At 70.8% G+C, this 18,930-nt stretch overlaps 2 protein-coding genes across 5 annotated transcripts; one reads left to right on the forward strand and one right to left on the reverse strand.

Moving 5' to 3' along the window:
* Nucleotides 1-1,109: 1,109 nt before the first annotated feature.
* SEMA3B (semaphorin 3B) lies at nt 1,110-14,609 on the forward strand. 4 transcript variants are annotated; one of them, XM_029996276.2, is made up of 18 exons: nt 1,110-1,195; nt 9,237-9,364; nt 10,344-10,501; nt 10,578-10,640; nt 10,736-10,855; nt 10,937-11,030; nt 11,119-11,238; nt 11,556-11,701; nt 11,797-11,911; nt 12,003-12,072; nt 12,156-12,300; nt 12,405-12,624; nt 12,714-12,805; nt 12,975-13,016; nt 13,120-13,277; nt 13,389-13,444; nt 13,520-13,659; nt 13,750-14,608. In XM_029996276.2, the coding sequence occupies exons 2-18, from the start codon at nt 9,265-9,267 to the stop codon at nt 14,188-14,190; spliced, it is 2,280 nt and encodes a 759-aa protein (XP_029852136.1). In that variant the 5' UTR covers nt 1,110-1,195; nt 9,237-9,264; the 3' UTR covers nt 14,191-14,608. The 4 variants fall into 4 exon arrangements, with proteins under 4 accessions (XP_029852136.1, XP_029852133.1, XP_029852134.1 ...); XM_029996273.2 differs by lacking the exon at nt 1,110-1,195 and adding an exon at nt 1,333-1,412 and having other exon boundaries at nt 13,750-14,609; XM_029996274.2 differs by lacking the exon at nt 1,110-1,195 and adding an exon at nt 1,558-1,956.
* Nucleotides 14,610-15,827: 1,218 nt separating this feature from the next.
* On the reverse strand, nt 15,828-18,026 carry LOC115353739 (2'-5'-oligoadenylate synthase 1-like). The gene is made up of 6 exons (XM_030043582.2): nt 17,776-18,026; nt 17,307-17,601; nt 17,052-17,227; nt 16,728-16,969; nt 16,508-16,640; nt 15,828-16,419 (listed from the first exon to the last, which is right to left on the reverse strand). The coding sequence occupies exons 1-6, from the start codon at nt 17,968-17,970 to the stop codon at nt 15,916-15,918; spliced, it is 1,545 nt and encodes a 514-aa protein (XP_029899442.1). The 5' UTR covers nt 17,971-18,026; the 3' UTR covers nt 15,828-15,915.
* Between the last annotated feature and the right edge of the window lie 904 nt (nt 18,027-18,930).

The following is an 18,930-nucleotide window of genomic DNA, read 5'->3' on the forward strand; positions in this document are numbered from 1 at the left end:
GGGCGCCCTGCCTGCGCCCTGCCTGCGCCCGGCCTGCATCTGGCCGGCGCCCTGCCTGCGCCCTGCCTGCGCCCGGCCTGCATCTGGCCTGCGCCCTGCCTGCGCCCTGCCTGCGCCCTGCCTGCATCTGGCCTGCGCCCTGCCTGCGCCCTGCCTGTGCTTGGCCTGCGCCCTGCCTGTGCTTGGCCTGCGCCCTGCCTGCACCCAGCCTGGCCCCGCTGGGGCTCCCCCGGCACCCACCGCCCCATCACGCTCGTGTGCCCCCCGGCCCGTGTCTCCCCAAAAGCCCTCTCTCCCCCCTCACACCCCAGCACTCTGCCGTGGGGCAGCCCCGGCCCCTCTCAGCCTCTCCCGCAGGAAGGGGTGGCCGGCCGGCCCGCCCGGCACCTCCCCGGTGGGGGTCACCCGCACCCCGGGGCCCCCGGCCACCCGAAAGCTACCCGCGGAGCTCAACATTGCACGGCGCCCTGTGGCTTCGTGTGGCACCACGCGGCACGGCACGGTGAGCCGTGCATCCGCACCCCGTCAGCTCGGGGACACCATGGCCTGCAGCCGCACGGGCAAGAGCCTGGCTCCGCGGTGGCACCGATATCCCGGGCTCTTGGGTCCCCCCAGCCCCTCTCCTCCTCCTGCACAGGGCGCAGGCCCGGGGGAGGGAGGTTGGGGCCTGGCACGGCCCCCCACCGCAGCCGGTGCTGGCAGAGCCCACCGGCTCCCCGGCTCCCACCCCGCAGCAGGAGTGGCTCAGCTGGCACAGGCTGCCCGGGCCGGCCGGGTTTGCCTATCTCCACGGCCAGATGCTGCACAGCCTCTGGGGCAGCCGTGCCAGTGCCTGGCCACCTTTGCAGCAGAAGAAAACATTTTCTTGCCTTCAGATGGAATTGCCCGTTTGGGTTTTGTTATTAAATTGGTGCCCGTTGCCTCCCGTGCCGGCAGGCACCGCAGAGCAGAGCCCGGCTCCCTCGCCCTCACGCCCTGCCGGCAGGCAGCTGGGTTGAGCCTGAGCCTTTCAGAGGCTGGGGCAGGCGTGGGTGGCGGGTCAGCCTCCCTCCTCTGGGGACGGGCTTGTTCCCATCCCAGCCCGGCACGCTGCCTGCTCCGCTCCTTCCAGCAAGCGCTGAAGTCACCCCAGCGTGCTCGGCCACAAGACAGACCTTTCTTTGCCCTCCTGCCCCGGTTGTGCGGCTGCCACCGGGTTAGAGCCAACGCATCCCCAGCTCCCAGCGTGCCGGGTGGGTGAGAAGAGCCGCGTGGCTCGAACCGCCCTGGCCCGGCCAAGAGCTCGTTACACATTTACCCCGCGTTAATGAGGCGGCACGGGCTGCTCCCGGCCTTCGGACCACAGGGATGCTTCGCAGGCGGCCACCCGGCCCCACAGCCCCAGCGGGGCAGGGCTGTGGGGGTCCCGCGGGGTGAGTCCCCCAGGCACGGGCACTGCGGCGGCAGCCACGTCCCCTTCCTCCTCCTCCAGCCCTGCTGGGCCGGGCTTTGCAGGAGCAGATGAGGCGGGGGGACGGTGACAAGTGCCTTCATCCTGGCACCCCTCCACACAGGGACAGGACCGAGCGGGCAGGGATGGGTTCTTGGGGACGTCGGGATGCTCCGTGGCTGCGATTGGGGACCCAGGGCTCACCCACACCTCTCCTGCCTTCCCAGCGCAGGCGGAGGAGGTGGTGGCACCCCGGGGAGCCCAGGGTCCTGAGGGTCTGTCCCCAGGCGGCCGACCAGGTCGCTGGGTGCACAGGGAGGACACGGGACACAGTTGCCTTTTGTTGGTGCCGGCCCCGGGAGCAGGGACCGGGCCTTTGCGTCTCCTCCCTCCGCCCCCGCCGCTGGCGGGACTGGCGCCCGGCACCGGGGATTTGGGGTTTAAAGAGCAGGCGGCAGCCGCAGCCCCGGCTCACCCTCCAGGCGAGCAGGCAGGTGAGCTCCGGCAGAGCCCACGCACCATAGCAGGTGAGATGGCGGCTGCGGGGCACCGGGCTGCCCCACCGAGGGGGGCCGCGGGGTCGGGTGGCCGGGGCGGTGAAGCTTCCCGGGGGGATGCCAGGTCCCTGTCCCCCCTCGGTGGGTGCTGGGCGCCGGTGGGCTCAGACACGGTCCCAAGAGGGAAGTGGAGGCATCGCTGGGCACGCACCGCCACCTCCTTGTCCCCGTCACCCCACGGCTGAGTGGGGACCCCCAAGCCCTGTCCCAGCCAGGGTGGCCGGGATGAGCACCGCCACACTGAGGGGTTTCCCAAGCGATGCCCCTTTCCCGGGGCGCTGGTTTACGGGAAAGGGGGGTTCACCCGGTGACCTCCCACCCATGGCTCCTGCACCATGCTCACCGGCTCGGCCCTCGGCAGGGCTTGCCCTGGCTGGCACCTGGGCGAGCTCCGAGCCATTTGGGGAAGAGAGGAGCCCGACGCTGGGCACGGGGCTGGGCAGGAGCGGGAGCTGGGCCAGCAGACAAGGCCCTATTGTGCTGCGCCGGGGCCGCCGGCTCGCCCGTCAATAGCCGCATTATACTCGGTGGCAGCCCCCCCAGCCTTCCCAGCCGCCGCGGCTCTGCGGGAGCACCGTGGGAGGCGATCTGAAGTGGCTGTTGTGTTGGGGGGCCGGAGCGAGAGGAGGAGGGTGGGCAGAGCAGAGTGCCGGGACCCCCTCTGCCACCGCCTGGCTGGCTGCTGCTGGGTGCTGTGGCAGTGGGACGCTGTGTTCCCTGATGCCACCGGCTTTGGGGGGAAGGTGCCCTGGACGGCGAGCGAGCAGGTTCAGGGGGCACCTGGGCAACCCTGTCCCCGCTCCCCTGCCCTTGCCGTCCCGCCAGGCATCGCCTGTGCTCAAGGTGGCCGTGTCTGGGCCACGCTGCTGGGTGCTGCCCCGGGGCAGGGATGAGCAAGTGGGCAGCGAGGGGCTGACATCAGCCCCGGGTGTGGATGCAGATGAAGGGTCCTGCATGCTTCCCAGCGAGACACGCCCCAGCTAAAATTACCGACCCTGTGGCAGGGCCACCAGCCTATTTTTAAAGCCTGGAGGAGCTGGATGCCGCCGGTCGGTGTGGCACAGGGCAGGGCTGGAGGGGGCTGGGGCAGGGCAGCAGGCAGGGGGGCTCAGCCAGCATCTCTCCTGCCCTCCCGCTGGGACAGGGAGAGGGCCATGCCGGTGGCAGAGAGCCTGTGTGCCGTGTCTTGCGCTGTCGCTCCGCTGAGGCTCCTGCCCCAAAACTGGGGATGGTTTTGAGGAGCTTGAAGCTCAGTGGTTGTCAGTGCATGGGATGCAGTCCCTCTGCCTGCCCTGGAGCCTGGCTGCCGGCATCCACGAAGCCGAGGGCGGACAGTCACCTCGGGGCAGCAGGATGGGATCCTAGAAGCCCAGGATCCCTCCCTTTCCCAAAAAGCCATTGTGCTGCACTGGGAGGATGGATGATGCCTCCTTCTTCATCACCACCCCAAAGGTTCACCATGCACCCCACAGCTTGGTCCCACAGCAGTGACACACGGTGATGGCACCCCAGATGTGCTCAGGCACCGGGGTGCACCAGCACCCCACGTCCCCTGGGCAGCCTGGCTCAGCCCAGTGCAGGGTGGGGACAATTAAAAAGGGATTAGCTGGGCTACACTGGCATGGCGCTGCCGGGAGCCGGTACCTAATCCTGGCAGGAATGTGCTGGGGCCACGCGGGTCCCTGCTGTGGGGGTCTCGCACCAGCATGCTATAATGGGGGAGTGGATGTAGAGTCGGGGGGGTGTATCCATAGACGGGGTGCGAGCCCTGAGCTGGTGTCCCCCGAGGACATCGCCACCATGCCACGCCATGAGGATGCAGCTGGCTCAGGCGTGTTTGCTCGCCATCAGCCAAGCCCTTGGACCAGCACGCTTGGGACCCCATGGGCTCCATCCCCTGCCTCGCACATCCTCCCCTTGCACCAGGGACATGGTGGCTACCCGAGGCCTGATGCCAACCCGTGGCCCAACACCATGTGCCACGGTGACACACAGCCCCTTCCCGGCCATGGTGCACAGCCGAGCCAGGTGTGCCAGCGAGGAGACGCTGGTACACCCATCAAAGTGGCAATGGGAGAGATCCCCGCGGTGTTCATGGCACGGCAGGGCTCACCTCGCTCCCCCAGAAAGCCACAGGCTGTGGTGGGGAGTGGAGCTTGGGACAGGGAGCCAGGCTGGCCAGGGATGAAGGAGTCACGCAGGCAGCCAGTGAGGGGCCCTGTGCCAGAAGGATTCCCAAAGGAGTCCTAAACCCACCTCTTTTGTGTTGTCACAAACCACTGAGGGATTTTTGGGGTGGTGAGACTCAGGGGGTACCAGCTCGAGGAGAGTATCCCCATGCCCGGGCCATGGGTGCAGGCTGGGGTGAGGATGCCGCTGCTCCCTCCTCTCCCCCGGCAAGCCAGCAGTGTCACCGGGAGTGCTGGCAAAGGCCACCCCACTGCACGTCTCTTGGCTGGGGAGCAGGGCTGTGCCAAGCCCAGGTGGCACGGGGACACCTATGGCACCAGTTGGTACAATGCAGTTCACCTTGTTCCCCTGGGTTTTTGGCTCCACCGGGGTGGAGGGATGCTCCCCAGCCCCTAGGGAGATGGGGGGGGCCACCCTGCAGCTGCCTCGCTCTGGGTCACCCCACAGGTCCCCGCAGCATTGCCAGGGCTCTCCCAGCAAGATACCGCTCCCGCTTGGGGTGCAGGATTTGTCCCCATCCTGATGGCTAGTGGATACCCATCCCTCTGTGCGGGCTGTCCAGCAGCCGCTGGTCCTGGTCACCCATCTGATGGCACGGAGGTGCGGGAGCCGTTGGCCGCTGCCTGCTGCCGCCTCACCCCCGGGAGCCCTGCGGAGGTGGAGAGGAGCCGTTTCCTACCACAAACACCGCTGGGGGCTCGGGCGCTGCCAGCAGAGCTACCGATGCTCGCCGGAGCCGGAACCGCCAGGGGAGATTTGGCCGAGGCAGCGATGCCCAGGCGCGGATCTGCCGGCGGCAGGGAAGGGATCAAAGAGGGAAGGTGCCGGCACCTGCTCGCGCTGCCGGCAGTGACACCCCCGCGCTGGCAGGGAGCCAGGCCACCGGCACCCGGCCATGCCACCCTCCGTGGGGCTGGCAGCGAGCGTGGGGATGAGGGCGGGATGCTGGTGGTGATGCCCGTTCCAGCTGGGAAATGTCACCGTGCCAGCGCCCAGTGGCTTCGGCGCTTGCCAGGAACACCCGGCAGGGCGGGAATGGGTGGCCAGCGGGCGACGTGGCGCATCCCTCTCGCACCGTTTTTTCCGGGATTGAAGCCCGGCCCTTCTGACGCCTGATGGTTTCTCCAGGCGGAGCTGCTGCCGGCGAGGTCCCTGCAGGGTTCTGGGGCTGGGGTGACAGTGACGCCACCCAGCCGCCTCACCATGTGTGCCGGGAGCGGTGTCAGGTGGAAAGGTCCCAGCTGGGTGGAGGGAGACTGAGGCACGGTGCTGGCACAGCAAAGGAAGGTGCCCATTGTGCAGGGTTGGGCACGGCGTCCCCGATCCCACCGTCCCAGTCTGCCATGATGGCAGGCCGGGACGGTGGGATCAGTGACGCCGTGCCCAACCCCGTGGGGGCCACCCAGCCCAAAGTCCTGCTGTGGCACCTGGGCAAAGTCTTATGGCAGAGTAACCCCTGCCATACCGGTGCCAGCGGCTTCCCTGCCACCCGATCCCATCCTCTTGCCGTCCCCGTCCCCCTTGCCGCCCGTGACTTTGGGCTGGTGCTTGGCACCACGGCACAACTGGGAGGGGAACAAGCGGCGGTGCCGGGGCAGAGCCTGCGGCCAGCCTACCAGCACACCGGCGCACCCAGGCCGGCAGCAGGAGGGTTACCGGCAGTGAGACGGAAGGGCATTGCCCGGGCACCCTGCCTGGCACGGCTCCTCCTGCCTGCTGCCCGCCTGCCTGCGCCTGCCTGCATAGCTCCTACTGCCTGCTGAACCCACGGCCTGCCTGCACCAGCTGTCTACCTGCACCTGCACCTGACCTGCCTGCACCCGCTGCCGGGCTGCCAGCACCTGCTGCCAGCCTGCGCCTGCTGCCGGCCTGCCTGCACCCGCCGCCGGCCTGCCTGCACCTGCTGCCGGCCCGCCTGCACTCACTGCCAGCCCACCTGCACCCGCTGCCTGCTGGCACCCGCTGCCTGCCCGCACCCCCCCCGCCTCCCCAGTCACCCTGCACCTGCCTGCACCCTCCGCCTCCCCACTCGTGTTGGGCCTGCCTTCCCGGACTCCCGCACCCACAGGAAGGGACAGCTCGGGGCGCGGGGGGGGGGGACAAGGCAGGGGGGGTGTTCCCTAGGGCAGCCCGTGTCCGTCCCCCCCCCCCCCGGCCCCGAGCCCTGCCCGCCGAGGCACGCGTGGCCCCGCTGCCGGCACCGCTCGGCACTTGCTATTCTTGGCAGCTGCGGCTGGAAAATGGGAGGCAGCGGAGGAATTTTGTTTGCTCCGGGCTGGGCCTGGGCCAGACATCTGGGCTGCAGCTGAGCAGGGCGCAGCACCGGCCCCCCGCCGCCCCCGGCACGGCCCCCGGTGCCCCCCGGCATTGGCTCAGCACCCCCCCGGCACAGACCTCGGCACCCCACGCCCGGGCTGGCAGCACCCGGCCGGCAACTGCCTGCCCCGGGGACGAGGTGACCCTGCCACTCGTGCGCTGAGCGTGGCACGCTCAGCTCTGCCCTGGGGCAGTGGGTGTCACTGCAGGTGTCACCGTGGGCCACGTGGGGTGGCAGCGTGGCTCCGTGTGTGTGCGCGTGTGCGTCGAGTGTGAGTGCGCGTGAGTGAGTGTGCGTGCAGGTGTGAGCGTGCCCGCGTGATTTTGCACGCTTGTGCTCGTGTGCGAGTGTGAGTGGGTGTGTTTGCACGCGTGTGCCTGAGCGTGCCCGCGTGTTTCTGCACGTGTGTGTTTTTACGCGCGTCTGCTTGCACGCGTGTCTGGAGCGTGCGTGTGTTCGCGCACGCGTGTGTTCGCGTGCGTGTGTTCGCACACGCGTGTGAGTGCCCGTGGGCGCGCGCTTGCACGGGTGTGTGCGAGGGCGCCCGGGTGCTTGTGCACGCGCCTGTTTGCACGCGCGTACCCGTTTGCACGCGAGCGTGCGTGGGCACGCGTGTTCGCACGTGCGTGTGCGTGTGCGCGTGCCCCCCGGGCCGGGACGCGCCCCCGCCGCCCCCCCCCCCGCCCCGCCCCGCCCCGCCCCGCCCCGCCGGGGCCGCCCCGCTCCCTCCCGGCGGACGCGGAGGGCGGGGCCGGGCCGGGACGAGCCGAGCTGGGACCCAGGTGGGTGCCCGGGGGCCGGGCAGGGTGCGGGGGCTGCCGGGGCCGGGGGGGGGGGGTCCCGGGGTGGGTACGAGGGGGGTGTCCCGGTCCGGGGTCTCTGCGCTGCCGTCGGGGGTCTGCCCGGGCTGGCACCGGGAGGCCGAGGGCTGGGTCTGCCCGGGCTGGCACCGGGAGGCCGAGGGCTGGGTCTGCCCGGGCTGGCACCGGGGGTCTCGGGGGCCTGGGTCCGTGCCGGGGCTGGCACCGGGGGAGGGGGGGTCTGGGGGCTGGGTCCGTGCCGGCGCTGGCACCGGGGGGCTGCGCGGGGTCGGCCCCGGGGGTCTCGGGGGCTGGATCTGCCAAGTGCTGGCACCGGGGGTCTCCGGCGCTGCCGTCGCTGCTCGACCCGCCCGCCCGCCCGCCCAGCCTGCCCTCCGCACCAGCACCGGGCCGGGGCAGCCGGCGTGCGGGGTCCGTGCCCGGGGAGGGGGGGGGGGCTGCCCTGGCCCCTCGGCGGGCGCTGGCAGGTGCCGGGCAGGCGGGAGGACCCCCGGTGCCCCCGCCAGGGCCCTCGCTGGCCGGCAGCCGGAGGGGCTGGCAGAGCCCGACGGGTCCCCCGCCTCGTCCCGGCGCCTCTGGAAATGCCATTAGCGCCTGCCGCCCTCGCGCCAGGCCGCCGGGCAGCCCAGCCCTGCGGCACCGTGCCCGGCCGGGACCCCTGCCCGCCGCCGGCTGCCTGCTGCTCCCCCCCCCCCCCGCTGCCTGCCCAGGGCTCGGTCCCCCCCCCAGCCAGCCCGGGTGGGGGCTGCCCCCTGCCCGCAGGAGCCCAGGGCAGGCCCCGGCCGGCCGTGCCGGGCAGCGGGCAGACGTGCCCGGATCTGCGCCGGGCGCCGCCACGCACGCGTGTCCCTCTGGCCCCCGGCACCCGCCGCGGCCCAGCTCACACCCTGCCCGAGCAGGGCGTCCGAACGTGGGGCGGTTGCACCGAGCCACGGTGCCACGGTGGGGCTTCGGTCGTCACCGGTGTCCCGGCGAGGCCCCGTTGGCTGCGGCGTGGGTGAAACCCATCTGCCGCGCCAGGGGCCGATGACTGGCGTGGCCGGGCTTGTGCTCCGCACGTGGCGCGGGGAGGTGCCGGCTGGCACGTCCCGGCAGCCTGCAGCTGCCCGAGGCTGCCGTGGCGTGGCCGGCGGGCGAGGTGGGGAGCTGCGTGTTGGCGCGGTGCTCGCGATAACCGTCGCCTCCCGCTCCCCAGGGGAGAGCGTGCCGGTGCCGGAGGAGCTCTTCCCCACCCTGTGGTGGGTGCCCGTGAGGGTGGTGGGCATGCCGGCGTGGGCCCTTCCAGGGGCTGTGGGCACCTGTGGGGCCAGAGCCCCCCCCAAACCCAGCTCCCATTCGCAGGGTGGTACGAGGAGGACCAGGGGCCAAACGGTGGGGGGTGTAGCAGTGCGGGAAACTGAGGCACGGGACCCCATGACTCCCACGATGGCCTGCTTGCCCGCTGCTCAGGAGCCCGCTGCCTGCCCAGGGTGCCTTGTCTGGCTGGCACCACCCCGGTGCTTGCCCTGTCCTTGTCCCCGTCCCCTCAGGACAGCTCTTTGCTTGCAGGCAGCGACAGGCAGAGCCCAGCACCCTCCTGCCAGCAGGGCTCGGGCAGGCCTGGGGAGGGCTGGCTGCTGCTCGGCTGGGCTGCCTCAGTTTCCCCATGGACAGGAGCGGGAGGGCTGCTCCCGGAGCCCCTTAGGTTCGGGGTTGGATTAATGGAGGCTTAAAAACCAGGGAGGGATGCGGCTGGCCTGCGTCCCCCCCTCAATCACCAGGTCAAGCCCAGCGGGGTGGCCTTCTCGTGCCGTGCCGGGGTTGCCCTACGCCGATGCTCGGGGCTCTCCGCATCCCATCGGCAGCGCCGGGGAGGGATCGTGGTCTGGGGGCTGCGGGGAGGGGGCTGTAACCCGAGCTGAGGTCTCGCTTCTCTGCCCCAGCCGCGGGGCCACCAGCCAGGCCCCGGCCATGAGCCGCACGCTGCTCCTGCTCCTGCTCCTGCTCTGCGGCCCCGCCGCCGGCCGCCCCCCGCCCGCTGCCACCCCCCGCCTCAAGCTGGCCTTCCCCGGTGAGCATGGGACACGGGTCAGGGGGAGACACGTGGGGTCAGGCATGGGTGCGCCGGTTCCATGTCAGCACCCAGCATCGTCCCGGGGGATGGGAGCATCCTGGGGGGGCGGGGGACAGCATGGCGGGAGGGATGCGATATCCCGGCACTGTCGCCTCGTCGGCACCAGTGCCACCCTCTTCACGGGCTGCCAGGCGTTGGCACGGGCTGCCGGGTCGCTTGCGTGATGCCAGCCCCACCAGGGCCACCTGCCTGCCCTTGGGCCTCTCGGCGCCTGGCATGTGCCGGCTCAGGCATCCGTCCCCCTGCGGGGCACCGCGGTGGCACTCACTGCCACGGCTGTGCCGTGCTTGGCGAGGACGGCGTGCCGGCCAGGGAGATGGTGCTGTGTCCCGGCTGGCCACCCCGTGGGCTCCGGCACGGCACGGGGGGCTTTGTCCGGTGGCGGGTCCCGGCAAGCATTCTCCTTGCAGCCTGACAAAGGGCTGTTTGTTCCCGCCGCGGTGGGATTAGCTCCGCGGGGCAGGGAATGGCCCCTTCTCCCCCGCTGCCTGCCGCCAGGGTGGGCAGTACAGGGATGGGTGCTGGGGGGCGCGGGGAGGGGTGCTGGGCTGGCTCAGGGTTGGGTGCTGGGTGGTTTGGGAAGGGGTGCTGGGGGGTGTAGGGATGGGCGCCAGGCTGACACAAGGATGGGTGCTGGGTGGTGTATGGGATGGGTGCCGGGCCAACGCAGGGGTGGGTGCTGGGCAGTGCAGGGATGGGTGTCAGGCTGGTGTGGGGATGGGTGCTGGGCCAGCACCGGGTCGGTGAACCCGGTCAAGCCAGTGGGACAGGTTTGGGGGAGGGGGTGGCACGGCAGGGGGGGGCCATGGCCAGACCCAGATCCTCCCGGGGCGTGTGTCGGGGTCAGGGGAGCGTGCCGGGCAGCAGCGGGTGCCGTGGCGAGGCCAGGCTGAGCGGCGTCGGTGGGTCCCGGCAGAGCTGCGGGCTCGCCACGGGCTGCGCCTCTTCGCGCTGGAGCGCTCGTGCTGCTACGAGGCCCTGCTGCTGGACGAGGAGCGCGGCCGCCTCTTCGCTGGCGCCCAGAACCACCTCCTCTCCCTGGCCCTGGATGACATCAGCCAGCGGGACAGGAAGGTAATGGGGGGGCCACAGCTGCCGGGCGGCCCCTGGCACACCCCGGGGCTGTGAGCGTCCCCCTCTCCCCCCGCAGATCTACTGGCCGGCACCGGTGGAGTGGAGGGAGGAGTGCAACTGGGCTGGCAAGGACATCACCGTGAGTGCCGGGGGGGCGGATGCCGGGAGGTGCTGGGGGGGGGGGGTGTCGGGGGGGCCGCCCCAGCACCGCCTCCCTGTGCCCTCCGCCCCCAGGCCGAGTGCATGAACTTCGTGAAGATCCTGCACCCCTACAACCGGACCCACCTGTACGCCTGCGGCACCGGAGCCTTCCACCCTGTCTGCGCCTTCGTGGAGGCTGGCCAGCACGCGGAGGTTGAGCTCCCCCCTGCCAAAGCACTGCTGCGGCCCCCAGCTGCTGCCGCCCACCCACCTCCCGTCCTTACCACCCTCCAGGAGCCCATCTTCAAGCTGGACCCCCGGCGCACCGAGGACGGCAAGGGGAAGAGCCCCTATGACCCCCGGCACGCAGCCGCCTCCGTCCTCGTGGGTAAGAGAGATCCGAGCCTGGTGCCGGGGCCAGTGCGGCAGGGGGTTGCCGGGGGGTCCCCCGTAACGCTTCCCTCGGTGCCTGCCAGGCGAGGAGCTCTACTCCGGGGTGGCCACCGATCTGATGGGCCGTGACTTTACCATCTTCCGCAGCCTGGGCCGGCGTCCCTCCATCCGCACCGAGCAGCATGACTCCCGCTGGCTCAACGGTCAGTGCCGGGCGGCGGGAGGGCAGCGGGGCCGCCGGCACCCCGGCGCGGCATCGCTGCTCCCTGGAGGCATCGGGGCAACGAGTCCTCCAGGCTCAGCCGCACCCTGTCCTCCGCTGCCTGCGGAGGGTGATTTGAGGGGTGCCTGTGCCCCCCGCGGACCCCCAGTGCCTGGTGGGGTCCCACCCTCGCTCTGCCTCTGCCCTGCAGCTGGGCAGGGGAGGGGCTGCGCCCTCCTAGGACCCCGGCGGGTGCCCCAGGGTCCCCGGGGAGCAGAGCTAGCAGAGGCACTGGAGGCGGCACCCCTCTGCCCCCAGAGCCCAAGTTCGTGGCCGTTTTTTGGGTGCCGGAGAGCGAGGACCCCGACGATGACAAGATCTACTTCTTCTTCCGTGAGACGGCGGTGGAGCGGCAGCAGGGGCTGGGCAAGACCAGCTTTGCCCGCATCGGCCAGATCTGCCGGGTGAGAGCATCTGCAGGCGGGTGGGCTGGGTGGCCGGGGGTGCCCGTGGGTGCCACCCGCCGCTGCTGACGTCGGTACCCTCCCTCTCCCGGCAGAACGACGTGGGTGGGCAGCGCAGCCTGGTGAACAAGTGGACGACCTTCCTGAAGGCTCGGCTCGTCTGCGCGGTGCCGGGACCCGACGGGGCGGACACCCACTTCGATGAGCTCCGTGAGTGGGGGGGGGGTGGGAGCGGCCCCCCAGGGTGTCCATGGGCGGCCCTGGCACGTCGGGGCAGTGTTGACGCCCTCCTGGCTTGCAGGGGATGTCTTCCTGCTGCAGACAAGGGACAAGCGCAACCCCCTGGTCTACGCTGTCTTCTCCACCTCCAGGTCGAGCCCCCTCCCCACCGCCCCACCCCGTGCCCAGCGGTGCCCCCCTCGCCCCTCACATGGCCCCCTCTCTCTCCCACCAGCTCTGTTTTCCAGGGCTCGGCCGTCTGCGTCTACACCATGGCCGACATCCGCCGGGCTTTCCTGGGCCCCTTTGCGCACAAGGAGGGTCCCAACTACCAGTGGGTGTCGTACCAGGGGCGCGTGCCGTACCCCCGCCCGGGCATGGTACGTGGCACAGGGGCGTCCCAGCTGGTGCTGCCGGGGGATGCCGGTACCCAGGATGGGGGTTGGGAGCGAGACCCTGTTCAGCCAGCACCACCTCCCCGCAGTGCCCCAGCAAAACCTTCGGCACCTTCGGCTCCACCAAGGACTTCCCGGACGAGGTGATCCAGTTTGCCCGGCATCACCCGCTGATGTACAACCCGGTGCTGCCCCACGGCCAGCGCCCCCTCTTCCTGCAAGCCGCCGTGCCCTACACCTTCACCCGCATCGCCGTGGACCGCGTCACAGCCGCTGATGGCCACTACGATGTCCTTTTTATCGGCACAGGCACGTGGTGACCCCGGGGCTGGGTCAGGGAGGGAGAGCTGGGGGATGCCGGGGCTGGGACCCACGGCCTCACCCCTCCTTGCCTGCAGACGTGGGCACGGTGCTGAAGGTGGTCTCGGTGCCCAAGGAGAGCTGGCACCGCATGGAGCCGCTGCTGCTGGAGGAGCTGCAGGTCTTCCAGGTGAGGGGGGGGCTCCACACCCCCCCAGTCAGACCTCCCTGGCACCCCCTTGTACTGCCCGTGGTCCGGGTTGTGCCGGGGCACTCCACCTGCCAGGACGTGGGAGCCGGCAGCCTGGATGCCTGGGTTCCCCCGCCTGCCCTAACTCCTGCCTGCACTCTGCCTGCAGGATGCCTCCCCCATCACCAGCCTGCAGCTCTCCTCCAAGCGGGTAAGGGGGGACCCCGGGTGGGTCCCTGCGTCCAGCCGTGGCTCTGCCTGGCCCCGTGCCGCGGCACCGGGGTGCTCAGCTCCGCTCTCCACCCCACCCCCAGCAACAGCTCTATGCCGGCTCTGCCACGGCACTGGCCCAGCTGCCCCTGCACCGCTGCGGCGCCTACGGCAAAGCCTGTGCCGAATGCTGCCTGGCCCGGGACCCGTACTGTGCCTGGGATGGCACTGCCTGCACCCGCTACGTGCCCAACACCAAGAGGTAGGTGACGTGCCGGGGCGCGGCGCTGGGGTGGCCGGCCTGCTCTGAGGCCACGGCGAGGGGCGCAGGTCGTGCTGCCGCGGCCCCTGCTGCCCCGCCGCCTTCCCGCAGGCGTTTTCGTCGGCAGGACGTCCGCAACGGTGACCCCAACGTGCTCTGCTCCGAAGGTGAGCCGGGACCCGGCCCGGGGGGCGTCAGCCCTGCCGGGGCAGGGCGCTGATGGCCGGGCCGTGTCCCCCCAGACCCCCGGCGGGGCAGCGTGCCCCAGAAGCAGCTCTACGGGGTGGAGGGCAGCACCGCCTTCCTGGAGTGCGTCCCCAAATCCCTGCAAGCCCGCGTCCTCTGGACGTACCAGCGCACCCCGGATGACCCCCAGCGAGAGGTAGGCTCTCCCCGGGCGGGTGCCACCGGCGGGACCGCGCCGTGCGGCGTCCCGCCGAGCCGACCCCCCGTCCCCCGTGGGGTGCCGCAGGTGCCGACGGACGAGCGGGTGGTGCGGACGGAGCGGGGCGTCCTGCTGCGCAGCGTGCAGCGCGCCGACGCCGGCCTCTACCTCTGCCACGCCACCGAGCACGGCTTCACCCAGCCCCTGCTGCGGCTCTCCCTGGAGGTGATCGGGGCCCGGCAGGCAGCGGGCAAGGCGCCGGCCGGAGACCCCCAGCTCGCCGCCGGGCCCCCCGGCCGCAAGGTCTGGTACCGGGACTTCCTCCAGCTGGTGGAGCGCCCGCCGCTGGGGGCCGCGGACAGGGGCTGCCAGCGGCTCTGGAGCCGGGGCAGACCCCCGCCGCCCCCCCGCGCCCCCGCCGGAGCCCCCGGCCGCGGGCAGGGCGCGGAGCCCCGCAAAGCCCGCCGCCGGCGCACCCACGAGGGACCGCGGGCCGAGCGGGGCCCCCGCAGCGCGTCCCCCTGGTGACCGCGGGGCCGGCCCCGGGCGCCGGGCTCTGCCTAGGAGCGGGGCCGCGGGCAGGGGGGGTGCGGCTCCGGGGCCAGGAGGGCAGCCGGGCTGACCGCCCCCCCCCGGTGCGGGGGCTGCCGGCCGCCCTTGCCGCCGGCTCCAGCGGCGGTGGGGGGGACCCAGCCGGTTGCCGGCACCGCAGAGTCACCGACATATTTATTAACGACTGTTACGGATGAATGTAAACCTGCCCCGGCGTACCGGGGCGGGGGGGGGGGGGGGGCGGCAGGGCCGGGCTGTGCCCCTCCCCGGGAATGACGCCGCGGGGGGACGGGGCAGCAGGGACACCCTCGGGTCCCGGGGGGCTGCGGGCGGGAGCGGGACCCTGGAGGGGCAGGACGGGCGCTGGCGGGACGCGGGGCCCCCGGCGGGAGGAGGGGTGCCCGGGGGGAGGAGATGGGGGGGGGCACGGAGGCGGTGCCCAGCGCCCCGGGTGCAGCGCAGCGGCGCGGGGGGGGGGGGGGGGGCTTGTACTAATTGAGCACAATAAAGCAGAGGATTCAGCCCAGGGTCCCGTGTCTGCCCCAGAGCCCCTTCTGAGGGCGGGCTGAGCCCCCCCTCCTCCAGAAGACCTCCATCGCCCGGGGCTCGGTCTGCAGCAGCAGCAGCAGGGTGCTGTAGAAGATGCCGTGGGTGGCCGGGGTCTCGCCGTCCTGCAGGACGAGGGTGCTCCTGCCCGGCTCCTGCTGTGCCAGACGCAGGAGTACTCGGGGCGGGGGGGGGGCGGGCACCCGGTGGCCTACAGCAGGGACCCCCGCTAGCACCCTGAGCCAAGAGGGTCGGGGTGCTCGGCAGCACCTGGGGGGTGGGGGCAAGCGCCGCGGGGACACTGCCAGGGTCGATGGTGCCAGCGTCGATGGGGGTCGTCGTCCCCCCCCCCCCCCCCCAGGCTTCCGCCCCCCCGTGCTTTCGTTTCTGGAAAACGAAAACCGAAACTCCCCGCTGCCGACAGCCCAGCAATTAAGGCAGTGACGGGAGGTGACGTCGGGGTCTGCTGCCTCCTGCTGCTTGCGGTGCCACCAGCGCCCCCGGTGACACTGGCAGCGGCCGCGTCCCGTTGCCTGGGGTGGCACCTTGCCACCGGCACCAGCCCTGTCCCGGCGCTGGCCGTGCCCCAGCCCGGAGGCTTGAGACCCCCGGCGTGGGCACAGGCAGGGCACCCCCAGCCCCCGGGCAGGGCCTGGCGCGGGGTCCCCGTGGTGGCACTCTGCCTGCGGCCAGCGGGGCACCCAGGGGACACCCTGGGCAGGAGCCCCCCGGGGGGCCGGGGCCAGGGGAGAGGCGAAACCCCGGGGCCGGGGCCGCCTTCACTGCCTGGTGGTGATCGGGCTGGGGGCCCGGGAAGGCTTAAAAGCTGCTGCAGGCAGAAGCAGGCAGAGAGACAGCTGCAGGCAGAGGATGGAGCTGTTTTTTTCCCGAGGTCCAGCTGGCACCCTGGATCCCACCAGGCACAGCACCGCTGCTCTGCACCCATGTGTCCCTGTGCCATCCCAGCAGCCGGTAGCATTGAGGTCCCCCCTCATCCCAATGGGGTCCCCCCTTGACCACCGCCGTGCCACTTGGCCCCATCCCTAACCCAGCAAGCAGCACAACGATCTACCACGGCATTTATTTCCAGTGCAACAGGGGGAGTACAGGGGCATGGGCCAGGGGCAATGTTCAGGAGGGCGAGCAGGCAGGGAACTAGGGGTGCTGGGGGCCTGAGCCCCCCCGGAGCCGCAGGAGCATGAAGATGGTGCTTCTGGGCTGGATGGCATAGTGTGCCAGCGTGTTCCGGTCCTCCAGCTCCATGGAGCCATACGTCAGGCGCTGCTGGTTGGCAGGAGGGCCCTGCCGGTTGTGGATCTGCTCCTTCAGCTGCCGGACGGTGTCGGTGGGCTTCACTGTGTAGGTGGTGGTTCGGTTTTTGTCGTCCTTCACAAAGACCTCCATGGCCTGGGGCTCGGTCTGCAGCAGCATTAACGTGGTGCTGTAGAAGATGCCGTGGGTGGCCAGGGTCTCATCGTCCTGCAGGATGAGAGTGCTCCTGCCCGGCTCCTGCTGTGCCAGGCGCTGCCTATACGGGGGGATGCCCCACACCTTCTCAATCTCCTCCTTCAGCTGCCAGACGGTGGTGCCCGGGCTGACGGTCTTGCTCAGGCTGGTGCCCGCCAGCTGCCTCACCTCAACAGTCACGGGCCGGGCTGGCTGCGGGGACAGAAGAGCGGGTGGGCAAAGCTGGCAGGGGTGGGGGGGGGGGGGGGGCCGTGACACCCGCAGGTGCAGGCAGCCTTACCTGCACATCCCAGGGCCGGGCGGTATTGACGCAGGGCAGTGAAAGGTGGCGGGCAGCTTCCCGTGCCACCAGATCCCAATTCTTGCCTTGGCCCAGGATCCCCGTGGGGTCAGCAGGGTCCAGGATGACAGGGCTGTAAACACAGAATGCAGGCGCTGCCATCAGCCCCGGGCAGCGCCACGGGACGGGTGGCACGGGCCTCACCGGGCACGGTCCTCACCGGGGACTGCGCAGCAGCTTCCTGACGTGGGTGCCAATCTGGCTGTGCTGGAGCGAGTAGTACACCTCCCAGTAGATGCAGATCTCCTGGTGCTGGCGCAGCAGCTCCAGCACCGTACGGAAGCCCTCGGCCATGACGAAGGATTCCTGGGAGCCTGTGCCCTCCTCCCAGGCGTAGATGGTCAGCAGCTCCAGGGCATACTTGGGGGGCAGGTCTGCAGTTGGGTACTGTGGCTTCAGCAGCTAGGGAGAAGATGGGGATGGGGGTGAGAGCTGGCCGGGGTGGGCGCCCGGTGGGTGCCGGGGAAGCCAGGCAGCCCCTCACCTCCTTGTACCAGTGCTTGACCAGGCGCAGGAGGTTCTTCAGCTTGGCGGGGTAACGCTTCACAAACTTCTTCTGCAGCTCGGTGAAGCAGGGGGAGAACTCCCCAGGATCACTGCTGGCATTCAGGAGCCCCACATACACCTCTGCATCTGGCGGGGCATCCCTGTTCACCTGGCCTGTGGGGTGAGAAGGAGGGTGAGACCCGTCCTGGCGCTAACGCCGCAGCCCAGCCCCGTGCCAGCTCACAGCCCTTACCCAAGGCGTCGTAGGCGGGCAGGATGTCCACCTCGATGGACTCCAAGGTCTCCCTGGAGCAGAGAGTGAGGCTGAGGGAGCGTGGCGTATTGCCAGGACCCTTGTACCGGGGCTCACTGATGTTCACGGTGAACATCAGGCTCCTCCTGCAGGCATGCAGCCTCCTCTCGATCAACTCCAGGATATGCCTTCTCTCCTGCTTCTGCTCCTGGTAGCTGGAGAAGCAGCTGAGGAAGAGCACCACGTCGGCGTCAGAGTTGTTTCGCAGGGCTGTGCCCTTGCCCGCCGAGCCGCCCTGCGGAGAGATACCCTGGCCGCTCAGCACCGCTGCCCCTCAGCACGGGGATTGCCTGTCACCATTCCTGGAGCTGCCAGGGGAAACTGAGGCAGGGCAGGAGCCGGAGCAGCGGAACAGAGGGAAGGGTGGCAGCAGGGGTGCCGGCTGGCCCCCGAGCCGGGCAGCACTCACCTTAACGGTCTTGAGGACATGGATTTTGGCCTCGAAGCAGTCCTCCTTCAGGAAGTCGCAGATCTGCTTCACCGTCTGCTTCACCTGCTTGCAGAAAGCCGTGCTGGGCTGCAGGGCCTCCGCGATCCAGCCATCCAGCTTGGTGGCGGCCACCATCCTCAGCCCGTTCGTGGATGTCACCTGCCCCGCATCCATCCTGCCAGGCGTCTTCGCTCCCTCTGTCCGCTCCGGACTCGCCGTCTCCCTTCTGCCCGCAGCAGCTTTTAAATCCTCCCGGGCCACCGCCCCGATGGCGTCACGGCCGGGAAGTTAAGGTGGCCCCGGCCCCGGGGTTTCGCCTCTCTCCGGCCCCGGCCCCCCGGGGGGCTCCTGCCCAGGGTGTCCCCTGGGTGCCCCGCTGGCCGCAGGCAGAGTGCCACCACGGGGACCCCGCGCCAGGCCCTGCCCGGGGGCTGGGGGTGCCCTGCCTGTGCCCACGCCGGGGGTCTCAAGCCTCCGGGCTGGGGCACGGCCAGCGCCGGGACAGGGCTGGTGCCGGTGGCAAGGTGCCACCCCAGGCAATGGGAAGCGGCCGCTGCCAGTGTCACCGGGGGCCCTGCTATCACTGCAGGGTATGGGATGTGGCCAGTGCCACTGGAGGCCCTGGTGTCACCCCAGGCAATGGGACATGGCTGGTGCCAGCATCACCAGGGGTCCTGGTGTCACCCCAGGCAATGGGACATGGCTGGTGCCAGTGCCACCGGAGGCCCTGATGTCACCCCAGGCAATGGGACATGGCTGGTGCCAGCGCCACTGGAGGCCCTGATGTCACCCCAGGCAATGGGACATGGCTGGTGCCAGCGCCACTGGAGGCCCTGATGTCACCCCAGGCAATGGGACATGGCTGGTGCCAGCATCACCAAGGTTCCTGGTGTCACCCCAGGCAATGGGACATGGCTGGTGCCAGTGCCACCAGAGGCCCTGGTGTCACCCCAGGCAATGGGACATGGCTGGTGCCAGCATCACCGGGGGTCCTGATGTCACCCCAGGCAATGGGACATGGCTGGTGCCAGCATCACCGGGGGTCCTGATGTCACCCCAGGCAATGGGACATGGCTGGTGCCAGCATCACCGGGGGTCCTGATGTCACCCCAAGCAATGGGACATGGCTGGTGC

This window comes from Aquila chrysaetos, chromosome 20, assembly GCF_900496995.4.
Source record: "Aquila chrysaetos chrysaetos chromosome 20, bAquChr1.4, whole genome shotgun sequence".
NCBI lineage: Eukaryota > Metazoa > Chordata > Aves > Accipitriformes > Accipitridae > Aquila > Aquila chrysaetos.

What these genes read in the sequence shown, in the direction of transcription:
- LOC115353739 (XM_030043582.2), bottom strand. Translation starts at nt 17,970, where the DNA reads ATGGATGCGGGGCAGGTGACATCCACGAACGGGCTGAGGATGGTGGCC. An exon ending in AAGCTGCTGCGCAGTCCCCG is followed by an intron (nt 16,641 to 16,727) that starts GTGAGGACCGTG and finishes CTGTGTTTACAG; the next exon opens with CCCTGTCATCCTGGACCCTG. An exon ending in CCCGGCCCTGGGATGTGCAG is followed by an intron (nt 16,420 to 16,507) that starts GTAAGGCTGCCT and finishes CTGTCCCCGCAG; the next exon opens with CCAGCCCGGCCCGTGACTGT.
- SEMA3B (XM_029996273.2), top strand. Translation starts at nt 1,348, where the DNA reads ATGCTTCGCAGGCGGCCACCCGGCCCCACAGCCCCAGCGGGGCAGGGC. An exon ending in GCATCGGCCAGATCTGCCGG is followed by an intron (nt 11,702 to 11,796) that starts GTGAGAGCATCT and finishes CTCTCCCGGCAG; the next exon opens with AACGACGTGGGTGGGCAGCG. An exon ending in CACCCACTTCGATGAGCTCC is followed by an intron (nt 11,912 to 12,002) that starts GTGAGTGGGGGG and finishes CCTGGCTTGCAG; the next exon opens with GGGATGTCTTCCTGCTGCAG.